The sequence below is a fragment of the Ursus maritimus genome, unplaced genomic scaffold, assembly GCF_017311325.1.
Source record: "Ursus maritimus isolate PB19 unplaced genomic scaffold, ASM1731132v1 scaffold_18, whole genome shotgun sequence".
Classification (NCBI taxonomy): domain Eukaryota; kingdom Metazoa; phylum Chordata; class Mammalia; order Carnivora; family Ursidae; genus Ursus; species Ursus maritimus.
In genome coordinates this window covers 18,044,618-18,067,633 of record NW_024424230.1, presented here as the reverse complement: position 1 = coordinate 18,067,633, position 23,016 = coordinate 18,044,618, and the positions used below count along the sequence as shown (strand labels likewise).

Genomic DNA, 23,016 nt, shown 5'->3' with positions numbered 1-23,016 from the left:
AGATTTGTGATTTTTTTTCAGTTAATATACTGAACAGTAATGTTCCAGCTTGCGTGTTTGTTTACTTTTTAATCCAGTGAGTATTTGACTAAAGGTTTTGTATACTTTATGGAACTGCTTCTTTGAGTATTGGTTTCTGTAGAGATTGTTCTATATAGATTAACGTAAATGCATGCTTGTGCACATACACCCACCTCCCCCAAAATCACACACTGAGTAATAATCACATCAGTCAAATTCTAAGTGAATAGCCATCGTCTAGTGGAAGATAGTATGTTATAATAAAAGAAAGTCTTTGGAATTTGAAGAGGCCCAGGCTTAAATATCAGTTCTGCCAATTATTAACTTTGTGACCCTAGGCAATTTACTTAACCTGTTTGAAGCTCATTTGTAAAGTGGAGATAATAATATATTCCTCGTGGGATTGCTGTCAGGATCAAATCAGATAATGCAAGTAAAACAGTACAGAGCCTGACACATGGTAGGAGCTCAATAAATGGTAGCTATTATTTTGTGTTAATGGACTTATGCTGTATTAGACATTGGCTTGGAATATAATATCACCAGGGACTTGGAAATGTTTTATAGATAGAGATTTCCTTTATTATGGCATTTGACCTATCTAGCTATAGCAGTTTGTATCATTCAAGATTTTAAATTGATCAGATATAAATATTTCCCCCATCTGGTTTCCCTTCCCTCAATTCTAAGTGGAACTGTAGCATACTAAAATTTTTATGGTTTTGCATCGAATAGTATTTGAATTCACTTTAAAAGTCAGTTATAATTTAAAACAATTTTTATTCAAACTCTTATCAGACATTGCTGAGTTACCTTTTCAGTGATAAAGAGTTAATAAATTGATTCATAAACCACTTGACAATTGACTGGCTTCTTTGACCCCATGCTTGTGGTAATTTGCCAAAATAAAACTTAACTGAAATAGCAAAATAAACGTGTGCCGCATTGAAGGACAAACTGAAATGATTTAACTGAAAACTAGGTTCCTTCTGTAGAACTAATGCCATTACACAGGAATATATTTTGCCTGTTTGTTGAAAAAAATTGTTTAAACATGTCTTAGGTATACAGGAATTGTGCAGATGTAGACATATGATTGTGCAAACAATACCTATTCAGTATATAAATATAAAGAAATTCACTAGATAAGGTAAAATTTCTTCAGGCTAAAAGAGAAGACAAGTTTAACAGTTCTGACAGTGACTTTTAACAGTACCAATTATATGGAAATTTTAAAGTGAAAATTAAAGTGCAAGAATGTTTTAAAAGCTTTGGAAAATGGAGTTTTAAACCCACTGCTGCATAAATGTACAAATATAATTCTATTAGTGTTAAAATATTTTTCAGTGAGATCATTCATTAAAGTGTCTTTGATTTTGCTCACATCCAGTTTATTCAGTACTTAGTTCATTATTTGGTTTGTAGTTTTTCTCTTGTAAATAAATGTGGCTTGTATATTTTCTAGCTTTAGTTCGTGATGAACTTTCTAGTTTTTAAACACCTCACCAACTGACGTACTTCCTGTTTTTTCATTCGGCTCCGTTTCCTTCTCAGGTCAGAGAAGCCGCTCAGGCCCTGCTTCTAGCTGAACTGCGAAGAATTGAGCAGGCAGGGCGGAAGGAAGCCATTGACGCCTGGGCCCCTTATTTACCTCAGTATATGGACCACGTCATATCACGTAAGAGTTCTCCATGAAGCTTTTCGTGTTTACATACAAAAGTTCTAAAACCTACAGATACGCTTATTACTGCCTGTCAAAAAAATTGTGAGTCATTTAAAGTGAAAATAAGGGGTCCTCGAAGTCTACGCATTCATTTTCTGAATTCCTTTGGGGGTTTGGGGTTTGGTTTAAAAGAATATATCTAAATGCTCTCTAATGGACTGAGCTCTTAAAAATTAATCCCCAATCAAAAATTCCTACTCTGTTGAACAGTAGCATCTGTTTCCGTTGCATGATTATGTTTGCGGATGCCAACTTGCAGATAGGGATCTGATGACGGGCAAGTACAGCATAAGGCAGATCTTTTCCAAGTTGAAGTTGGAGTTGCAAATCCATAAGAAATAAAGATTGGGTAGAGTTAGACCAGCGTACTATCGGAAAAGAAAATTAGCAAGGATTTTGACGGACGGATCTTTCAAAAGAATACAATTTGAATGGACTGGGAAAGGCCTTGGGAAGAATTGTTGAAGTGCTTGAATATTTTTTGCAGAATCAGACCTTTGTGATCCTGCTGCTAGGTCAAGTGGTCATTGAAGAAAAGTTGTATTATGCTGTTGTAGTTTTATTCTTTCTAGAAAAGTATACTTCATCCCCAATTCATCATTTGATTGATTCTTTATTCTTCTGAATTGATTCTTTATTCTTCTAAAGAATTCTTCTTACACTAACAACCCTTTCTATAATAATCTATTCTGGAATTAAAATTTTGAACTGTTATATTGAGTATAAGATAAAATCAGTTTTTCTTTTTAAGTTAAATTCTCAATGAAACTTACAACTTTTTACTATGAAAATTTGGCCTAGGTTTTAGGTAGATTCATTTTAAGTGATTTTTGCCAATACCAAATTCTTAGTAATAAGATACTCACTATACATGTCAAGACAGACAATACATGATTGTTTAAGAAGGATATGAAAACAAGATTCAAAAAGTGCTATAATTGTTATATCTGGTGTAAGACTACCAGATGTTTGTCGGTGGTGACTCTAGTGGTTGTTTTTAGGTATGTGACCACCTTGAATACTTAACCTTTCTCAGCCTCACTTTTATCACAGATGAAATGAAGACATTAGTGAGACTATAGGGTTTTTCTGAGTTTGGAATGAGGTAATATTCGTAAGTGCATGGAACAATGCCTAGGCTGTGGTAAGCACTTTATATTAAATACATTCATAATCTGTAAAAATGCAAATAGGTGTTTTACATATAACCATAATATCGCATGTTAACAACTCTAATTAAAATTCTTTTTTTTTTTTTTAATTTTATTTATTTATTCGACAGAGATAGAGACAGCTAGCGAGAGAGGGAACATAAGCAGGGGGAGTGGGAGAGGAATAAGTAGGCTCATAGCGGAAGAGCCTGATGTGGGGCTCGATCCCGTAACGCCGGGATCACGCCCTGAGCCGAAGGCAGACGCTTAACCGCTGTGCCACCCAGGCGCCCCCTAATTAAAATTCTTTAATCTGTTTAGATAACAGAATTTACTGAGATAATATTGATTTTCATTTGCTTACTGGGACTTTTTCCATTTTAATACAAGGAAATTGAAAAACCAAAGTCTTTAAACATATGGATGCTATGAAAGGTATTAGGCTTAAAGTTCTTACTTAAATATGTATAGGTTTTAATATCTTCTACAATGTAAAAAAAAATGTTTAAAAGAATAAGGCTAGGGTGAAAAAAGCTTTGCTTTTGAGCATTTGAAGAACGCTGAACAGTCCTGTTTGTTCAGCCACTTGTCGCTGTTAGCTTTGTAATATTCTGAAAAACAGAATTAGCTCATCAGCTCATCATAAGCCTTAATGAGTAAAAGATGCCCCAATTTAAGGACAAGCTATGAGATGACATTGTGTGAAAGCAGGATTAGCTCAAGTATCTATTCATTCCTTTACCCCCAACACCATTTTAAGATCTAAGGATGCTGGAGGAAGCAAGATGCTCCAATTAAAGGACAAACCTAGGTTGAAGGTAAAACAATAGCAAATCATTAGAGATCCTTTTGAAAGGACGATGCTGCTATGGAAGTATAAGAAACTGTTTCAGGACACCTTTGTTTGGAGCGGATTACAGTGGGAAAGTGGACTGAAGTAGAATACATAGCTGAGAAGCTACTACAGAGGGAATGTGGGACCCAGACCTAAGTGTAGATAGAGTGGAATAAAAGGTATTTCTAAGGCTTGATTACAGATTATGTATAATGGTCTAAGGAAAACGTGAAAGATGCATACAGTGTTGCATTCTTGACAATTTGGGAAGAAAAGTATCATTAGCAATGGTGGTGAATGCCATTTTATTTTATTTTTTCCTGGAAAGAAGGGAATGAGTTAGCTACAAGATAAAGGTGTAATATGGTCTCAGATTACTCCCTGAAGCAATGATGAAAATGTCTATGTTGCTAGGTTAGAGGTCTGTTAGAGAGTCCAGAGAGGATACGGTGTAAGTAAAATAATGACAGTACCTACCATTAATTGAACATTCTGTCTGTCAGGCTTTTGCTAAGTGCAAAAGGTCTGTGTTATTTCATTAAGCCACTGCAATAAGCCTGTAAAGTAGGCACTAGTGTCACTACCACTCCCCACTTTTTTTCCCCCAGATGCGTTGGTTGAGGCCTAGAGAGATTAAAGAACTTTCTTAAGGTCCCTCAGTTACTAAGTGACTGTCAGACTACAAAACTGATATTTCTTAACCACCATTTATTCTTGCTTCCTCCAGCATCCTTAGATCTTAAAATGATGTTGGGGATAAAGGAATGAATAGATACTTGAGCTAATCCTGCTTTCACACAATGTCATTTCTAGCCATATTTAACAACAACAAATTGGAGCAGAAACGTGTAACTGTAAGAAAATCACTCTTAATTGTAAGAAAATGGTTCTCATCATTGTTTAGCATAAACTAGGTTGTTCTTAGGTCAGATTATTAACTGAATGTTGGCTTACTTAGAATTTTAATCTTATCACTTCCTGTTACTGTATTTTTAGTGAAAGAATAAACATGCAGTCTACATGTAACTAAAATGGCTTACACTAACAACTCTTTTTCTATAATAATCTATTCTGGAACTTTTACATTGTCTGAGTATAAAATTAATATGTTTACTGGGAGCTTTCTACTTTAATAAAAGAATGTCAAGCTGAAGGAGTAAGGATTCTGAATGTGTGAAAGGAGAAGAAAGCATACAACAAATGAGAAATGACCACATAGGGCTGTTGAACAGATTTGCTGTCCAAAGGGATCAAAAGGTTATGGAGCCAGCTGGTGGACAGCCCACACCTGCCATAACGTGCTTGTAGTGAAATTGTCTCTACCATGGTCATTAATATTCGAGGAGATGATTATCGTAGCAAGTTAGTAACAGCATAAAATGTTCTTTTAGGAACTTAAAACCTATTTTTACCGCAGGAATCTTCTTACTGAAGTAGGTAAAATATCAAGTACCAAGGTAAATACACCATTCATCAGATATTTTCTGATAATTTAATCAGCCTAAACATTTAAAAATGTGCAGTAATTAAGCAATATTGGCAGCTCCTAAGTTATGACTGAGCTTCGTCTAAGAGTCCCTTTGTAAGATGTCTGAGACTCAGAGAATGCTTTTGCTTGAAGAGCAGAATGTCATACTAGGCTGATGGGCTGTGATAGCCCTTCATCTAACAGCTCTGGGGCCTGAGGTTTAAAGTGGGAAGTACCTTTCCCTGACTTCACAGCCAGTAAGTAGGTGAGCTGGGACTAAGATGACAACTTAAGTCAACTGGTCATAGTGACTGGGGTCTTCTGGAATTTTATTTAGGTCCATTATGTAATAAAAGCCTTTTGTAGGTTTGTCTGGGAACCTAAGGAAAGCAGTGGGCCAGAAGCCAGTTGCTTTTCTTAGGGCTGGGGAGAGCAGTAAAGGAGAAACTTCTGTACAGCATCCAGCACAGCGGATCATACATGCAGTAAATGTTGGCTGACTGTCTCCTTTCCTTTGCTGTGCTAGTTTCTGTAGTTTTGTTCTCCTTATTGTCACTGCCTCGAATTCACTTGAATTTATAGTGCTCAGAAATTCTGGCAGTAGACCAGAAATCACTAGGGAGGAAAAAGGAGCGATAGTCTGCCTTAACTGAAAAGCCGGTTCACAAATTTTCATAAAAACCAAGTCCTTGTTGAGTGATATGAGAATTTTCCTTCAGGTAATGGAGTCCTGTCCCAGGACGTGCTAGGAAACATTTTATCCCTTACAAATGCAGGCAGTATGTAAACTTTTGATGCTTAATTTCTGATAGAAAATTTGAGGGTAAGTGCATTGTGATTCTTAGTGTAATGGTTATAGGACCAGAATTCTAAATATTGCATACATTCTTGTGATAGTGACTTATATAAATATTGTAAATGTTTTCTGGTTATCACTCTTTCTCATGTATTTGTAATCACTTTTATATTACAAAATACTTTTTAGAAATTTTTAAATTATTTTTACTAAGGAAGGGTTAATGTTATTTTGTGAAACGTGTTATAATTCAGGTGAAATGTTTAAGTTGTCTCAGATTTACTTTGAAGGGAAGATATTTTGTAGAACCCGCTTTTATATATTTCTTTTTGTGACATTCTACATGTAGCATTTTGATAATTGACTTTTTTATGAGGTCAACCTCCTGCTAGTTTATGAAATATACCCGCGCTTGCCCTTCATTCCAGGCAGTGACTACGCGGAGGTAAATGCTGATGGTTCCTGATTTCCTTTGGCCTGTGATGCAGAGTGACCTTATAGGGCATGAGGTCACAAGCGTAATTATTTCTCGTACGTTGTATTCTGCTTGCACACTGTGGCTCATCTCCTCCTTTAATTTCAGAAACATTAAACACATAAAAGTTACTACCATTATATAAATCAAAATCTCTTCTAAAGAGGGTGCTATTGTAATTTTATGCAGTTATGACCAATGTATTAATTTGCAAATTTATCATCTCAGATATTGATAGAAGGATGTGTAACACATCGTGTTTAATACGTATTGATGTCATCAGAAAGAACAATCCTTTGTTCTTATCGAGTCCCTGCCTTTTTAGCTTCCTTTTGTGCTAAGGTTACCAGGGTTAGGCTCCTCTTTTTTATCCCCCTTGGAAACAGAATAGGATTTCTTTGTTCAGTGAAAGACACTCCTAGTAAATGTTTTGGGTTTGATTTTCAACAAGCCACACTGTAGTACCTATTTTAACCCGGAATTGAAGTCACTTTCTGACGATTATAAGGTAGTGGTCATTCTGAGCACAAATGTGGATGGACCAACAATATACAAGAAGGTAAGATGGAACTATATATTGTAGAGGTAGTGGAAAAGTCTCTTGTAGCTGGTTAAAATTTAAATATTAATGCATTCTGTGGTAGGCAGATATTTTCAGGGTTTGCTGGGAAAAGGATGGGGAAAGTCTAGGGGGTTTGCTGAACAGGATTTAAGTGAGTCCCTCCCCCAACCCTCAAAAGGCCTTAAACAACATAGCGTTCCTTCCTTCTTTCTTTTTTATATATGCCTCAGTTATTTGGAACTCTCTAACAGCCTTCTAAGGAATGATTTTCTAGGTAACTGAGGGTTTAAAAGTCACTAAGTACTTGGATTTTTAAAAAATGTTAACCCTTTTTGTTGAAATATTTCAAGATGTCTCTGGCTTTTTAAACATCTTGTCAATAGCCAGAGTTGTTGTTTTGGCCCATGCTGTATAATTACCACCATTTGCTTACTGAAGAGAGTAGACTTGTTTATCTGAACATAAAAGGACCCGGACTGAAATGCCTCTCACGTTTCATATTTTTAAAAGATAACTTTACTTCTTCCTCTTTTTATTGTCTAGGAATTGTTCCCAGTTTTTGCTGGTGGGCTGTTTTGTCTTACCCCCAGAAGCTTCTGCCCCTGATGCCTAATTTACTATTATCACTGTTCTGGAAGTGTGGAAGCCAGGCAGCCAAACTTATTTGAGTTAAATATAAAATAAGAGTAAATTGGCTAAGAATAAGAGCTCTCTGATGGGGAAAAAAAAATCCCTAAGCTTTAGTGTAAGCACTTTGTGGTGTCTCTGTTGGCTCCTCACATTCTGCTTGCTTGACTACTTTCTCAGGTCTTTTGTTGCATTCCGGTGTATCTTTCTTTTTCAGAAAAAATATTCTCTTTAAATTTGGGGAAAAGGAAAATCATTTGGTTTTTTACGAAGAACTGAGAATTCTAAAATAGCCCTTTTGTAATGAATGTGTACTTTGTGAATCCGCTGAAACAAAAGGATGAGGTTTGCTCAGAAATATCTGTGTTGTTAGCTTGTCGGGTTCACAGAGCCAGTTGGAAGTGATTGTGCATTGTGATTAGAAAGGGAAAGTACTGAATTATGACTAAGTGTTCTACAGAAAAAAGTACTTGATGTTCTGTGGAAATTTTTATATTGAGAGGCAGAAGGGTTTGTCTTAAGACAAACTATATTATGCAAAGCGCATTGTATCTGTGTGTATCTGTTTGCAGTGTTACGTGGGTACCTAAGGGATTTGTTTCTTTTTTTTCTTCTAGAGTGTCAGAGCTGTGGGGCTTAGGTGTAAGCACTCTAGACTGATCATGTATTTAACAGCATTAAACTGTTGTACTTATCTATATTTGGCTACTAACCTAATAGAATAACAAAATGTCTTCTTACTCCGTCTCAACTCTTTAAAGGAAAATCCTTTAGTTCCGTGTGACTTGAGTTCTTGGAGGTGATATGTAATATTCTTGGAATTGTCTTTAAATCCTCTTTACAAGTCTTGGAAATTAGAGTAGTAAAATGACAAATTAAAAATGAAAGCATTACTGGATCGATTGGTTATTTAGACTTTACCTCTAAGTAAACAGAACTCTGTCATCAGGTAATGCTGTAGGTTAGGAACTCCACAGGAATAAGGAACTTCGCGCTGCCAGGGAAGTCCTCTGTATACGAATATAGCCAGCAACCTGGTCTCCAGTTATCACCAGGACAGTTTCCAGCCTGTGGAACAAAGCAAGAGTGGAGCATGAGGCAATTCAGTAACTTCTTCCTTGCACAACAGTAAGGAATCGGGGGATTCCGTTAAGTGCAGCACTCCTTGCCTGCTTCTTTCTCTCATGCCACTGGCCCCTGTGGAAAAGCTTCTGGAGCTGGAAGGACTTGAAATAATTGTAGTTATTTTCTCATGCCCCCTTCTTTTTCTCTTTCACAAGTCTGTCTCCCTCCCTTCAGTGCGGAAATTGGTTACCTCTCCTAGAGTTGTAGTTGGTAGCAAGACCCCTAGGAGGCATGGCTGGCTTTCTTTGGGGGTGTTTGTACACTATGTGCTTAAAGGAGTTGAAGGATCTTAAGCTTATGAAGACTACTTTACAAAAGAAAAACTCATTGAACCTGTGACACACTGTTGAAAAAAAAAATGGTGTTCAAAGTGAAATGCCTGATATACCTTTAGCTGAATTTCTAGTGGCCTTTGCTATAATAAATGACCTAATATTAGTTGCTATGAAGAGTATGATATTGATTTGTGCCATTAGTCTCTTGCTGATTTGCTGAGGAACAAAAATTTATAATGCTAATGGAAATAAAGTACTTTACAAAACACTGTCCACGAATACCGGAACATGTCTTTGTAATAGAACTAGTGTCTAGTAAGCTTTCAAATATAAATTTTCCTTATTCTGGTACAGGAGCTCAGAGTCCCGTTCAACTCATTTTTACAGAACAAAAAGGAGAGTTGATTATCCTATGATGTTTTAAATCTTGGACACCTAATATGCATGCACAAATCCAATTTTGATTGGATTGTGAGACATTTATAATTTTATGCCATATTCCTAATTTTATTACCTCTTTATTGACTGGATATTATATGTAAGTGCATTGTTTTAGTATTTTACTTCAAAGCCTGTTGTGATCTGCACGTGACAGAATAGTGTATAGTTTGGAAGGAAAACAGTCTTTGCAAGAAAATTACGTGAACCTATTTTACCTGTGGTATTTTAGTTGTAATAGATAATTATAGATTGTGTCGGAGTGTTGCTTTTAAGTTCTGGAATTAAAGTGATCAAACTAAAATATCTTTGCTGAATCCATTCTTGCCTTCCTCTTCCTGCTTTTTTTGGGGAAGTATGGTATTTTATATTTTATCTTTCCTTAATATTGTCCTAATGATTTATTACTTCTGCAATTTTTTGTTAAGCAGATTTTGATACAAATAAGTGTTTTAATATTTATAAATGGTTTTATTGTGCATGACATTTGCAGACTTGGTTAATATTTTAGCACTCCTAGTACACAAATATAAAGAAAAAAAATTTGTTTTATTGGTTTGAGCACCCGAATTGACCCCAGCAAGATTGAGATTGATCTGGTTTCTTTCATCCTGTTAAATGCCAATCCAGTCATCTGTAACAATACTTAGTATTTTTGTAATTTTTCTGTACATATTTTCTGTGTTTGTTCTATACAACTTACCCATCACTTGAAAAGGTTTTCGTTGCTTGATTTTGAGATGAAAACAGCCGCAACCACCTATTTTATTGCTTGTTGTTTTTAAAAATTGTTGCTTACAGTTAATGTCTGCGCTGTAATCACAGTTCTGTTTCTGGAAGCCTTATGCAAGGACTTTACACTTTACTGAGAAATGATGATGAGGCTTCTGTGTGAAGTGTGTACTTATACTCAAGAACACAGCTCTAGGGAATGGAAATGGAAGAGGAGGGGTGGTTCTTACTACACGAGTATACCTGCTGATTTCAAGATGTCTAATGAAATAACATCCCTCTAATAATTAAACAATATTAAACAAAGTCTGGCATAGCTCTGGGTACAGAGACATAAATTAGCTTATAGACACTTTTCTATCACAGGCATGAAGTGAAGAAGGCTTTTCTTTATTCTCTGCTAGAGGGTGGCTGGCAGGTCTTACTCAGGTTTGGTTTGGTTTTGATTTTTGCTTGTTTGCTCTTTCTCTTAAAGCAAAGCTTAGTCTTCAGAACAAATAATATTGAAGTCAGAGGAACTGAACTAGAAATGAATCTCTGAATTCCCGGTGATAGAGGATTGAGCATTTGTAGTCTTAACCTAAAGCATCGTGGTGCTTCTTATAACATATTTATATAGGGCTTAAAGTGACCACATAATCTCAGATGTGGCCTATTTTAAGATGTGATCAGGATTCCGAGACCATCCCAAGCTTTTCCCATATAGAAAAGTGGTTGGGCACTTGGGGGCTGGAAGCCTTTCCCATTCCATTTCATCACTGGCCACTGTTGTGGAGAAGAGAGTCCAGCGTAGTGATTCTCAAATGGAAGGGTGAGAGGCAGGAGAGATGAGTTTCAAAAGGTCATTATGCAAAACACCACTCCTTCCTCAGCCAAGGATCTGTATGCATTCATTTCATAGTTTCTCAGATGATAGTAATTAGGGAGAAAAATACTGTTTTTTCAAATGATTTTTCTGATGACGGATAAGCAACTAATTTACAGAACCAGATTACTAGCTGGGAAGTCCAGTGGAAAGGGTTATCAGAAGATGTGGCACATTGTCCTGCTTCACCAAGCAATAGCTGTAAGGCCCAGAGAGATCTCCAAGCTTCTGCATATCCTTCTCTAGTCAGTCTCTTTTTATGCGAAAAGAGGGGAATGAACAAATCTGTTTTTCAAACTTCTCAGATAGTAAACTTATATATGAAATTTTAACCATAGTCACAATATATAAAACAGATAAATAGGGGCGCCTGGGTGGCTCAGTCGTTAAGCATCTGCCTTTGGCTCAGGGCGTGATCCCAGAGTCCTGGGATCGAGCCCCACAGTAGGCTCCTCTGCTGGAAGCCTGCTTCTTCCTCTCCCACTCCCCCTGCTTGTGTTTCCTCTCTCACTGGCTGTCTCTCTCTCTGTCAAATAAATAAATAAAATTTTAAAAAAGCCAGATAAATAATATTAAGTAGTTTTTTTAGGCAGTTTAAATCTTCAAGTTTTTTTTAAGTGAAAAATAAATTATTTCTTGTACATTGAAACCCTCATGCTCTTCTCTTGACTTCTGAGGTGCTACCTAGCACAGTCAAAAACTAGTTCACTGTTCCCTGAGTGCCTCTTGTTCTAACAGATGACACCCCCCAACACACAAACATACACCTGATACAGGGCAGGGTTACAAACGTTCCCATATATATTAGCAATTCCTAAAATTTGTCATTATGCAGGACAACCTTTAGTTTCTATATAACTCTTACGGTTCTGTATGGCAACCTGTGAAGAATAGTCTTGCTGCTTCTCCCCAAATGCCTGTGGTCTTATAGACCTTCATCACGGCTCGTACCTGGGGGAGTGGTAGCACAGTATGTTCTTTCAACAGATTGCCTGAAATAGTCGTCTCCTGGAAGCACAGAAACAATCTTGAATATACTACGTTGATGTTTGATACATACTTTATTATTTTGATTTAAAATGTGCTAATCTTTCAGATATGATTGGCCAACTGTCTGGTTTTAGAACTTATCTGTATAATGTGAGTGTGGATTTATATATATTCGGTCATCTTTTAATAGCCATGATCCACTTGACAAACCTCTATAGTAATCACTTTTTGCCCATGTGACTTAATGAGTAGTCATTGGATGAGGCTCAGTATGTTAACTTAGATATCCCTTTTCCCCTCCCCAAAGTGTAAGTGCAGTAATGCTTCCATAATGTATGTATATGTAATCAGTAAATTTACTTGGATACCTTCTTAAGCATGTTATTTGAGTTTTGATTATTTTTTTTTCTTTCATGCTAAATACTTAAAGACCCATTTTACAAGAGATTTTGTTTTAGTTTGAATTTTTGGTTAAGGAGTTCTTATGTCATTCTGTACATTCTTGCTGCCTTTTTTTTTTTTTTTTTAAACATTGGCTATATACATGGCCTGTGGCCCTGTGGGTTGCATGGGATGGTCATGATGTACAACAGGAATATTCATTCTTGAAGTTAATTATTCAGGCATATGAGCAGGATAACAGGGATGAGTTACTTTTTTTGTTTTGTTTTTGTTTTTGGCCAAAGCATATTTAAATGCTTCTTACAAAAGCAGACTTACCTTTTTCCTTTCTGTTAATTATGTGCTGAGCATCTTTAGTAGTGATTGGTAGAGGGGAGAAAACACATCAAATACGGATCGTTTTAAAGGAATTGTATTAACCTTTACTACTAATCAGTAAATCTTTTTTTCTTAACTCCTCTTGGAATCGCTGCATAGAGATATCAGGATGGTTGTGAAATAATCTGTTTGAATACCAAGCATAACTTTATAGATTAGTTTGGGATAATATATATATGTGTTTTCCTATTCAGTTTTAAAAACTGTGTATTTTGGAATATTTCAAACATACATAAAAGTAGAGAGTAAGGTAATGAACCTCTGTGTTCCTGGTGCCTAACTTCAACAGTTACTAACTCATGGACAGTCTAATTTTATGTGTACCCCTCCAAACATTTTTCCCCCCCATTTTAAACAGTTCTCAGATACAATATCCCCTTATCTGTAAATATCTCAGTTTGTATCTTAAAAGCAAGGGCTCTTTTTATATATGTATGTACATGCATATATATATATATATACACACACACACACACACACACACACACACAAATACAATACCATTAAAATGCCAAAAATAATTAAAACTTCTTAATTTTATCCAATAACTCAGTATTTATACTTCCCTCGTAGTCTGATAATTGCTTTTAACAGTTTGTTCAGTTTAGGATCAAATAAAAGTCCATATATTGCAGTTGGTTTATATATCTTTTCTGTTTCTTTTAATCTGTCGGATTCCTGTCAATCAGTCAGTCAATCCACCATCTATCTGCTTGTCTCGACCACCTCTTTCCTGTGCTTTTCCTTGTGATTTATTTGTGGTATAAATTGGGAAGTTTGTACTGTGATGATCTCTGCCTTTGTTTTCATTAGTGTGGTGAATCCTGATAATCTGAATTCTAACATGCCTTTTTCATTTTTAGCCAGAATACTTTTCTAAGGAGAATCTTACCGTCATCACTAGTTGATACTCTGAGATACACTTCAGGAATGACAGGATAAATGCTTGAGGTGATTTGTTTTATTTTTTTTAGCAGTGTTATGAATTCATGGATTGAAACATATTTATGTTGTGATCCATTGTATGTATTCTTTTAAGGAGTTTGTTCGAATTGTTCTGTCTTTGGTCAGTGGGAGCCTCTCTAGTTGACTTCTGAATCCTTTCGAGTTGAACGTGGTACTCCTTGATGGGTTACTTGCTGATGGGACTTCTAGGTTCACCGTGCGCATCTCCTGACTCGTGCCTGAGTCGGCATGTAGGAGCCCTCATCCTTTTAGTGGGAAGTGGTATTTTAACTCACAAACCGAGTGCTAAATATGTTCTTTCTATTTGGTCATTCTGGTGGACACATCTACACATTTCTGTTTGGATCTTAAAATGTATATAGTATCTTGAGTGTATATTGATACTTCCTATTAAACTTAGTACTACAGAATTTCTACTTAATTTCTTTACCGTTACATCTGTGTCTACCTCCCCAGTTTTTACAACCTTGTTTCTAAATGACAACTGTGTAATCATTAATCTTCTTTTCCTCTACAGTAAACATACAACAGTTCAGAATAATGTCAGCACTACCACAGTATGGTTACCATAAACATTGTGTGGTGTTTTTGTATTTGTTTTGCAGTTCTTTTCCTTAGGATATAATTCATTAAAGAGGAATAGTTGAATTATGCTGAAAATTCCTGGGAATAGCTCCACTGTGTGATTTTGCTACCCATGTGATACACATTTAGGTTCATTTGTTTCATTTCACTTTCAATTATTTATTTTTTACTTTAAATTTTATTTTTTCAAACATGCCTTTCAAGAGCGTTTTCTAATCTTAATTATATAGGTCAATTTTTAGATTGACATTTTTAAAATGTATTTTTTTACGGTGATATAAAACATTTGCATAATTACTAAATCAAACAACAAAATAAAGTATATTCAGAGACATTTAGCTTCTCTCCTTCCCTGGTTCCTTTACTCTATTTCCTTTCTCTCTGAAGGTAGTCATTTCTTTTTAATTTAGGGGTTACTCTCCTGTCCTCCCATTTTAATATTTATAATTATGATAAAATAGATGGGACATAAATTTACCATCTTAACCATTTCCAAGTGTACAGTTCAGTAGTGTTTAATATATTTACATTGTTGTGGAACCGATCACCAGAAGGTCTCCATCTTGTGAAAGTGAAACCGAAACTCTGTATCCATGAATAGCAACTCCCCATCTCTCCCCCCACCCCAATCCCTGGCAACGACCATTCTTTCTGTCTCTGAGGTTGACTACTCTGATACATTGTACAGCCAAAATCATACAGTATTTGTGACTGTCCTGTTTCACTTAGCACAGTGTCCTCCAGGTTTAGCCATGTTGTAGCAATTGTCAGAATTTCCTTGCATTTTAAGGCTGAACAATATCCCATTTTATGTATAGACCACATTTTGTTTATCCATTTATCTGTCAGGGGACACTTGGGTTGCTTCCACCTTTTAGCAGATAATGCTGCTATGAACATGAGAGAGTACAGATACCTTTTCAAGACCCTGATCTTGTTCTTTTGAATATATATCCAGAAACGGAATTCCTGAATCATGTAGTAATTCAGTTTTTAATTTTTTTGAGAAACTACCATGCTGTTTTTCACAGCAGCTGCATCATTTTACACTCCCGCCGCATTACCAAGGGTTCCGATTTGTGCATTATCTTCACCAACCCTTTTGTTTTATTGATAGCAGCCATCTTGATAGATGTGAAGTACTATCTCTTTGTGGTTTTGACTTGCATTTTCCTGATAATTAGTGATGTTGACCATCATTTCATATGCTTGTTGACCATTTGTATGTCTTCTTTGGAGAAATGTCTATTTAAGTCCTTTGTCCATTTTTTATTGGATTATTTGTGTTTGCTGTTGTTGAGTTGTGGCAGTTCTTTACATATCCTGGGTATTAACCCCTTATTAGATATATGATTTATAATTGCCATCTCCTATTCTATATAGGTTGCCTTTTTACTCCATTGATTGTGTTCTTTGATACATTGAAGTTTTTAATTTTGATATAGTCCAATTTATTTTTACTTGCCAGTGTTTTTGGTATCTTATCTAAGAAACTATTGTCAAATCCAACATCATGAAGCTTTCCTTCTATCTTTTCTTCTAAAAGCTTCATAGTTTTGGGTCTTATATTAGGTCATTCAACCATTTTGAATTAATTTTTGTATGTGGTGTAAGATAAGGGTCAACTTAATTCTTTGAACCATGAGAGACTATGGACTTTGGGAAACAAACTGAGGGCTTCAGAGGGGAGGGGGCTGGGGAATTGGGATAGGCTGGTGATGGGTATTAAGGAGGGCACATATTGCAGGGAGCAGTGGGTGTTATACGCAAATAATGAATCATGGAACACTACATCAAAAACGAAGGATGTACTGTATGGTGACTAACATAACATAATAAAAAATTATTATAAAAAAAAAAAAGGTCAACTTCATTCTTTTGCATAGAGATATTCAGATTTCCCAGCAGCTCTTATTGAAGAGACTGCTCTTTCTTTGCTCCACTTTTTTTTTTTTTAATGTAAGCAAATACATATATTTATATATCCCCTTTCCTCAATGGTAACGTACTAATGCGTATCTTCACTTAGCTTTTCTCCCTTAACAACATATCGTGGAGATCATGTACTAGAGACATCCCCTCGGCCTCTTTATTGGTTGTGTGGTATTCCATTTTGTGGGTAGATCATGTTTTTTTCAATAGGTTTCCTATTGATGAATATTTAGGTTGTCTCCAATTTTTGATATTATGGATAGGGCTGCAATGAATAATAGACTTGTGCATCTGTCTTTTCATTTGTTGATAGTATATCTTGGATACATTCCCAGAGGTGGGATTGCTGAGTCTAAGGATAAGTGTATGTCTAGTTTTGACAGATATTGCTAAGTTCTTTGCCATAGGAGTTGTACCATTTTGCATTCTTAGCAACTGTATATATGAGGGCCTGTTTCTTCACATCATTTCCTATAGAGTATATGTCATACTTTTGGAATTTTGTGACTCGGATAAATAAGAAATGAAATTGTCTTATTTTGTATTTTTCTTGTTAGGATTGCGTTTTGCATCTTTTCGTATAAGTGTCTTTTGTAATTCTTTCAAATTAACTGTTCACATCTCTGGCTCACTATTATATGAGATGGTTTGATTAAACCTTTATCTGTCTGTAAGGTTTAAATATATTTTGGTTATTTTTCTTTTTACTTTGCTTATGTGTTTCTTATTTTTCTCATACTCCTTATTTACTGACCCCTTGTCTTATAGTTTCAGGGTTTTATGTCATAATTTTGGGAGTGTTTCTTGCGGTAGTAATTCTCCATGTTTTCTTTCATTTCCAGTATTGTTCCCCATAATGTCAGTTGGAATTTGTCCTGCTTAATGATGTGAAGGACGAATATTGCTTTCTCTATATAGCTATCTGCTGATCTCCAAAGCACTTACTGTACACTAAGTTTTTATATGTAGTTTTGTTTATTTTTCTATTTTGTTCCGTTGGCCTTTGGCTAATGCACATTTTCATATTAGTCATCAAGGCCCTAGCCCTTCTTTTTGAGGGTTCTCTTGGCTATTGCTTGTTTTTCCAAATGAACTTTATAACCAACTTGTTTAGTTCCAGGAGGAGAAAAACCTGATGGCATTTTTATTGGGATTCTATTTAATTTATAAGCCAACTTAGGGAGAATTTATAATGTTGGATTCCACCCAGGAACATAGTAATGTCTTTTCATTTGTTCAGGTCTACTTTTTTGTTGTTTAGGAGATTTTAAATTTCCCTCATATAATTTTGGACATCTGTTGTTGCTTAAGTAGTTAATTTTATTGTTCTTCTATTACACGCTTTAACTGGTTTTTGTTCGTATAGATGAATGCCAGTGACTTTTGTTAGTTATATAGCCTGATGCTATTATAAAATTTTCTTATTGATTATATAAGATTTTCCATTGATTCTTTGGATTTTTCAGATATATATAATCATATTATTTGGAAACAGAGATAACCTTACCTTTTCTTTTTCAATTACTATGCTTCTGACTGCTTTCTTCTATACAATTGTATTAGCTAATACCCCCAACACAGTTTTAAATAGAAACTATGAATATAACAAAAATTTTATTATGTAATACTTATGAATGTATTTTGAAGGTAAAATTTTTCAGTTTGAAGTGAAAACTGTACCATGTGGCTAACTCATTGAATATGTTTATGACCAGAATCATACAGATTATAGGACATACTATATAACAATGTAATTTAAATATGGATAAAATGTATCATCCATAGTCCTCCCAGTTGATGGGATTCTTAAGACACCTATACACATAGTGCCATTAAAAAGTGGTCTCTACTCAGGGACTTTACTGGGAGAGAATATCTCTCTAATTCCATCTCCACTTGGAAACTTTATTACTTCACCAGCTAACCCATCCCCCTCCACTCAGGTGGTCTCCTGACTTTGGGGGAGTAAATATAGTTATTTTTATTTAAAAATGAAGTACCTGGAACCACAGATCTGTATCTACTGATTATATATGTTTGTTCAAAACTACTGGTTTTAAATTCATCTTTTTTAGAAAACTCAACAAAGACTCAGCTGGTATAGAGAGATTTCTACATTGATAATATGGTAGGATTTTATTCAAAGTATGCTAATCTTTCTAAAATTTTCATCTCTACTAAAATACTTTATAGTGTTTTACCACTAAAAATTTGGTATGATTTATCTACTATGTCCTCAGTCACCAAGTTTGCAGGAGGATAGCTTTGTCTCAGTAATTACGTTGAATAATACAAAAGAAGAAAAAAATTGAATACCCACTAAATCCATGCAATGTGGTAGGTGCTTTTTACATTCTCATTAATTTTTTTGATTAAAGTGTGCTAATGAGTGATTTAGGGGCCCTGGGTGGCTCAGTCAGTTAAGTGTCTAACTCTTAATTTTGACTCAGGTCATGGTCTCTGATCATGAGATCAGACCCCACATTGGGCTCTGTGCTGGGCATGGAACCTGCTTAAGATTCTCTCTCCCTTTCCCTCTCCCCACCCCTGTGCACGTGTATGCATGTGTGTGTTTTCTCTCATATAAATAAATAAAGTGTGCTAATGAGCGATCTAGAAGGAAATGCATGGAATGGAAAGAAATTAAAAGTGAAGATCATCTCCAAATTTTCCTTTACAGTACTTTAAGTAGTTTGAAAAGTTTTGTGTTATTTTGTTTTTAATTATAAAAAGAGGAAAGAAATCAAAGTGCAGCTGTACCCCCAAAGATTGAAGAGTCTTCCCTTTGCTTGAATCTTAATAGGAGAATCTTACATGGAGAAGAAAAAATTGCTCTCTGTTGGTTTTATTGGGGAAAAGTGAAAAATTGAGAGATTCATTTTCTTTTTCTTTTTTCTTTTTTTAAAGATTTTATTTATTTATTTGTCAGAGAGAGAGAGAGAGAGCACAAACGGGGATCAACAGGCAGAGGGAGAAGCAGGTTCCTCACTGAGCAAGGAGCCCAATGTGGGGCTGGATCCCAGAACCCTGGGATCATGACTGAGCTGAAGGCAGCTGCTTAACCAACTGAGTTACTCAGGCTTCCCTAGAGATTCATTTTCTGATTGGTGATTCATTAGTCCCACACAGTTTTATAAAACATAATTGCCACAAAGCAGATATAAACAGGATATATAGGAAATAGGAAGAAGGAATTAATTCTAATTAAAGACTAAATTCATTAAAATATTCTGATTTCAAATTTCTTTACCAGGTTGGTGATCATTCTCAGAGTAATGTATTTCTTCATTAGAGTAATAGACTTCCCCATTTCCAAAGAAACAACCCCATCTTGTGGATTCATCAGGATAAAGTTTTATTAATTTGTCTAAGAAATATGCCAGCTAAAACATAGAACAGCATTAGGTCATTGACCAAATTGCAGTGTGCACATACTCAGAGCATGGCATTGTTCCAAATGCTGGATATTTTTTTTAAAAAAGATCCCATTTAATTCAGTAGTCTCCATCTCCACTTGGATGTTTATAGGCACTTCAGACCTACCATCTTTACCAATAAATTCTTTTTTCTGTTTTTCTTCTACCACTTTCTGGCACTGCCATCACTTTTTATTATATATATGTCCCTGGGAAATAAACATGCACTAATTTTGGAAATGTTTCTATAATCTGTTACGTGATGATTGATGGATCAAAGGTGACAAAATTTGATCCATAAGGGAAGAACATTTGCAAAGAATATGTATGCCAGCCTGATAACATGTGGCTATATACATATTTACGCTGAAAGAATTAAACATAATTTTTAAGATGTGCTGTGAAGCCCTCCAAGGGAAGTTAAATGGTGGGGGTGCAGTGTGGTTGCAAAATCAGACATCCTGCATTCTCACGACACCAAGTGGATTGGAATCATTCCTTTAACCTGTCTGGAGCATGGTTCTTTTTTGTTGGCATTCTCTGTAAGAGTAATTGGTCTGTTTTTGTGATTCTTCTCAAACATCTTGAGTGATAGTTTATTTTCAGTGATTCTGGGCTATTATTCCTGGGGCTTCTCCACTGCTGGCCACCTCCCATCACCAGACTAAGAGGAAAAATTCGAGTTCTAATCCAGGAGTGACTGCCTAATTTAAAAACAGTTAAAATTTTGCTTTTATTTGTGGGATTAGGTTAAAAAATGAAAGGTTTTATTCTCTGCACATTGTAGTTTCTCCACTATCTTAGTACTCATCTGACTCATTTTTCATTCTTTTTATGACTTTGTTTGCAAGTTAATTCTTTAAAAGCTCTGCCAGAGGCAATGATTGGTGCTCCCTTAGTTAATTCAGCTTTCCATCCTCTCTAAATCATTGGTTAGATATGAATAGTCTTTAAAATGAATTGTGAGATTTCATCAGTGTAATGTAGTGGAATAATGATGTGCTTCTATAGCTGCATTATGCTCATTACAGTGTATGAATGCTTATATCTTCAGCAATTTGATGCCATTTTGTCATGTTTCCAGGCTGAAGTAAGTACTATATTTCATGGACCTGCTTACTTAGTTTTCTTTGAGGCTTACCATTTTACTTCTTTCTTTATATTCCATGTATAAATATATATTTATATGTTGAGACATAATTTGTGTTTCATTATGATAATAAAGCCACACAATCTTCATAAAATGTAGTATGTACTGTACTGAGATCTTCTTGGGACCAAGGTCCACGGCCTTCTTTTTGGTCCCCACATGACTCAGCACCAAGCCCTCAGCTAAGCAGACCCTTCACTGAGGAATAGACTTTTTATAATACCAATTCGTTGCTCAATCATTCCAGCATTGGCCATAGGGAGCTCCCTGAAGTTGGCTTCAGTGGCATTTTGATAGGATCCTATCTTTTCTTTTTTAAAGTGTTTCCTTATTTTCTGACTTAGAACATGCTCCTCATTCAGCTTGTATTTTCCCTGCCCCAGTCCTGGGCTCAGCTCTTTCCCTGAGGGCACCCTGGTTCCCTATAGTAGAAGTATTAGAAACTAAGATCTGGGTGCTGGGTGTGCTTGTGTTACATTCGCTGCTTGTAGGTCCTCCCACAGGACACAACTGAGAGATCTATATGTGCATACTACTAATGCGTGTATTCCCACATGCCTGTAATGATTTCCGTATCTGTCTATTCAATCTGATGTGAGTTCACACTGATATCTCCCATTGTAATCAAGCAACATGGGATTCAGTCCAGTCTTCCCCTTTTGCTTATGGGTAATTTTTTTCTTTGAACGTGAGAAACCTCTCATTATTTACAATAGACTTACTTGTTTTTCCAACCCTGGTAGATACAAAAAGTAATTTAAAATTGCTAACCTGTACCTCTGTGAAAAACCAGTTTACCAACTGGAACACAGTATTGTGTACAGTTCTTTTTGTCTTTAGTTAACTTCGCTGTAAGCAGTGTTTTGGCCTGGTTTCCAGGCTACCCAGGTCAACTCCTTTTTCCTTTACAGCCTTCAGTGACTTTATGTCATACATTTATAATATAGTTATATTCATCCTGCAGTTCATTCTGGATTCTCTGGCATTCTGGTTAATCCATTATTTTTTTTTTTCATTTGCATGCAGTGAAAGTAACTCTTTGGATATATAGGTCTTTGGGTTTTGACAAATAAATGAAGTCAGGTATCTACCATCACAGTACCATACAGAACATTCCTAACACCTTGGAAATTACCTTTTGTAACCTCTTTGTAATCAATCCCATCCCCACCAACCACCCCTTGACAACCACTGATCTGTTTTCCATCCATATAGTTTTGCCTTTTCCAAAATTCTGCATAAATGGAATCATACAGCATGTAGCCTTTTGGGTTGGTTTTCATTCACTTAGCAAAATATATTTAAGATTCATCCATATTGTTGCATGGATCAGTAGGCCATTCCTTTTTATTGCTAAATAGTGTTCCATTATATGGGTGCACCAAAGTTTATGCATCACCTATTTCTGGGTATCTGGATTGTTTCCAGATTTTGGTGATTATGAATAAGCTACAACGGCTGTTCACATGGAGGATTTTGCATTATCGTGAGATTTCAATTCACTTCGACAAATATCTAGGATTGGAGTTGCTAGATCATATGGTAAATGTGAGTGTAATTATAAAAAAAAAAAAAAACCAACAAACTGCCATACTGTTTTTCCAAGGTTGTTGAAACATCTTACATTCTCACTAGCAGCGAGCAGTAGTTACTCCTGTTGCTCTGTATCCTTCCCAGCATTTGATGGGTTAGGTTTTTTTTGTTTTGTTTCTGTAGGCATTTTTTTTGTGTGTAGTGGTATTTCACTGTGATTTTAATTTGTGTTTCCTTAGTAACTAATGATACTGAGCAGGTTTTCACATGATTATTTTCCATCTTTTTTTTAATTTTATTTTTAAAGATTCATTTATCTTAGCGAGCAGGAGGGGCAGAAGGAGAGAGATTCTCAAAGCAGACTCCCCGCTGACTGCGGAGCCTGACACTGCCCAATCTGTCCCTGAGATCATGACGTGAGCTGAAATTAAGAGTCGGATACTTAACCGACTGAGCCACCCAGACGCCCCTATTTTCCATCTTTATATCCTCTTTGGTGAAATATCTGATTATGCCTTTTGCTTAGCTTGTTTTTTATTAGGTCGCTTGTTTTATTGTTGAGTCTTAAGAG

At 35.7% G+C, this 23,016-nt stretch overlaps 1 protein-coding gene across 1 annotated transcript in view; it reads left to right on the top strand.

Moving 5' to 3' along the window:
• WDR7 (WD repeat domain 7) overlaps positions 1 to 23,016 on the top strand; it is a 337,551-nt gene that overhangs the window by 120,730 nt on the left and 193,805 nt on the right. Inside the window, exon 20 of the mRNA XM_040632480.1 lies at positions 1,576 to 1,699. Within this exon, the coding sequence (XP_040488414.1) occupies positions 1,576 to 1,699 (124 nt within the window). The remainder of the gene's footprint in view (positions 1 to 1,575; positions 1,700 to 23,016) is intronic.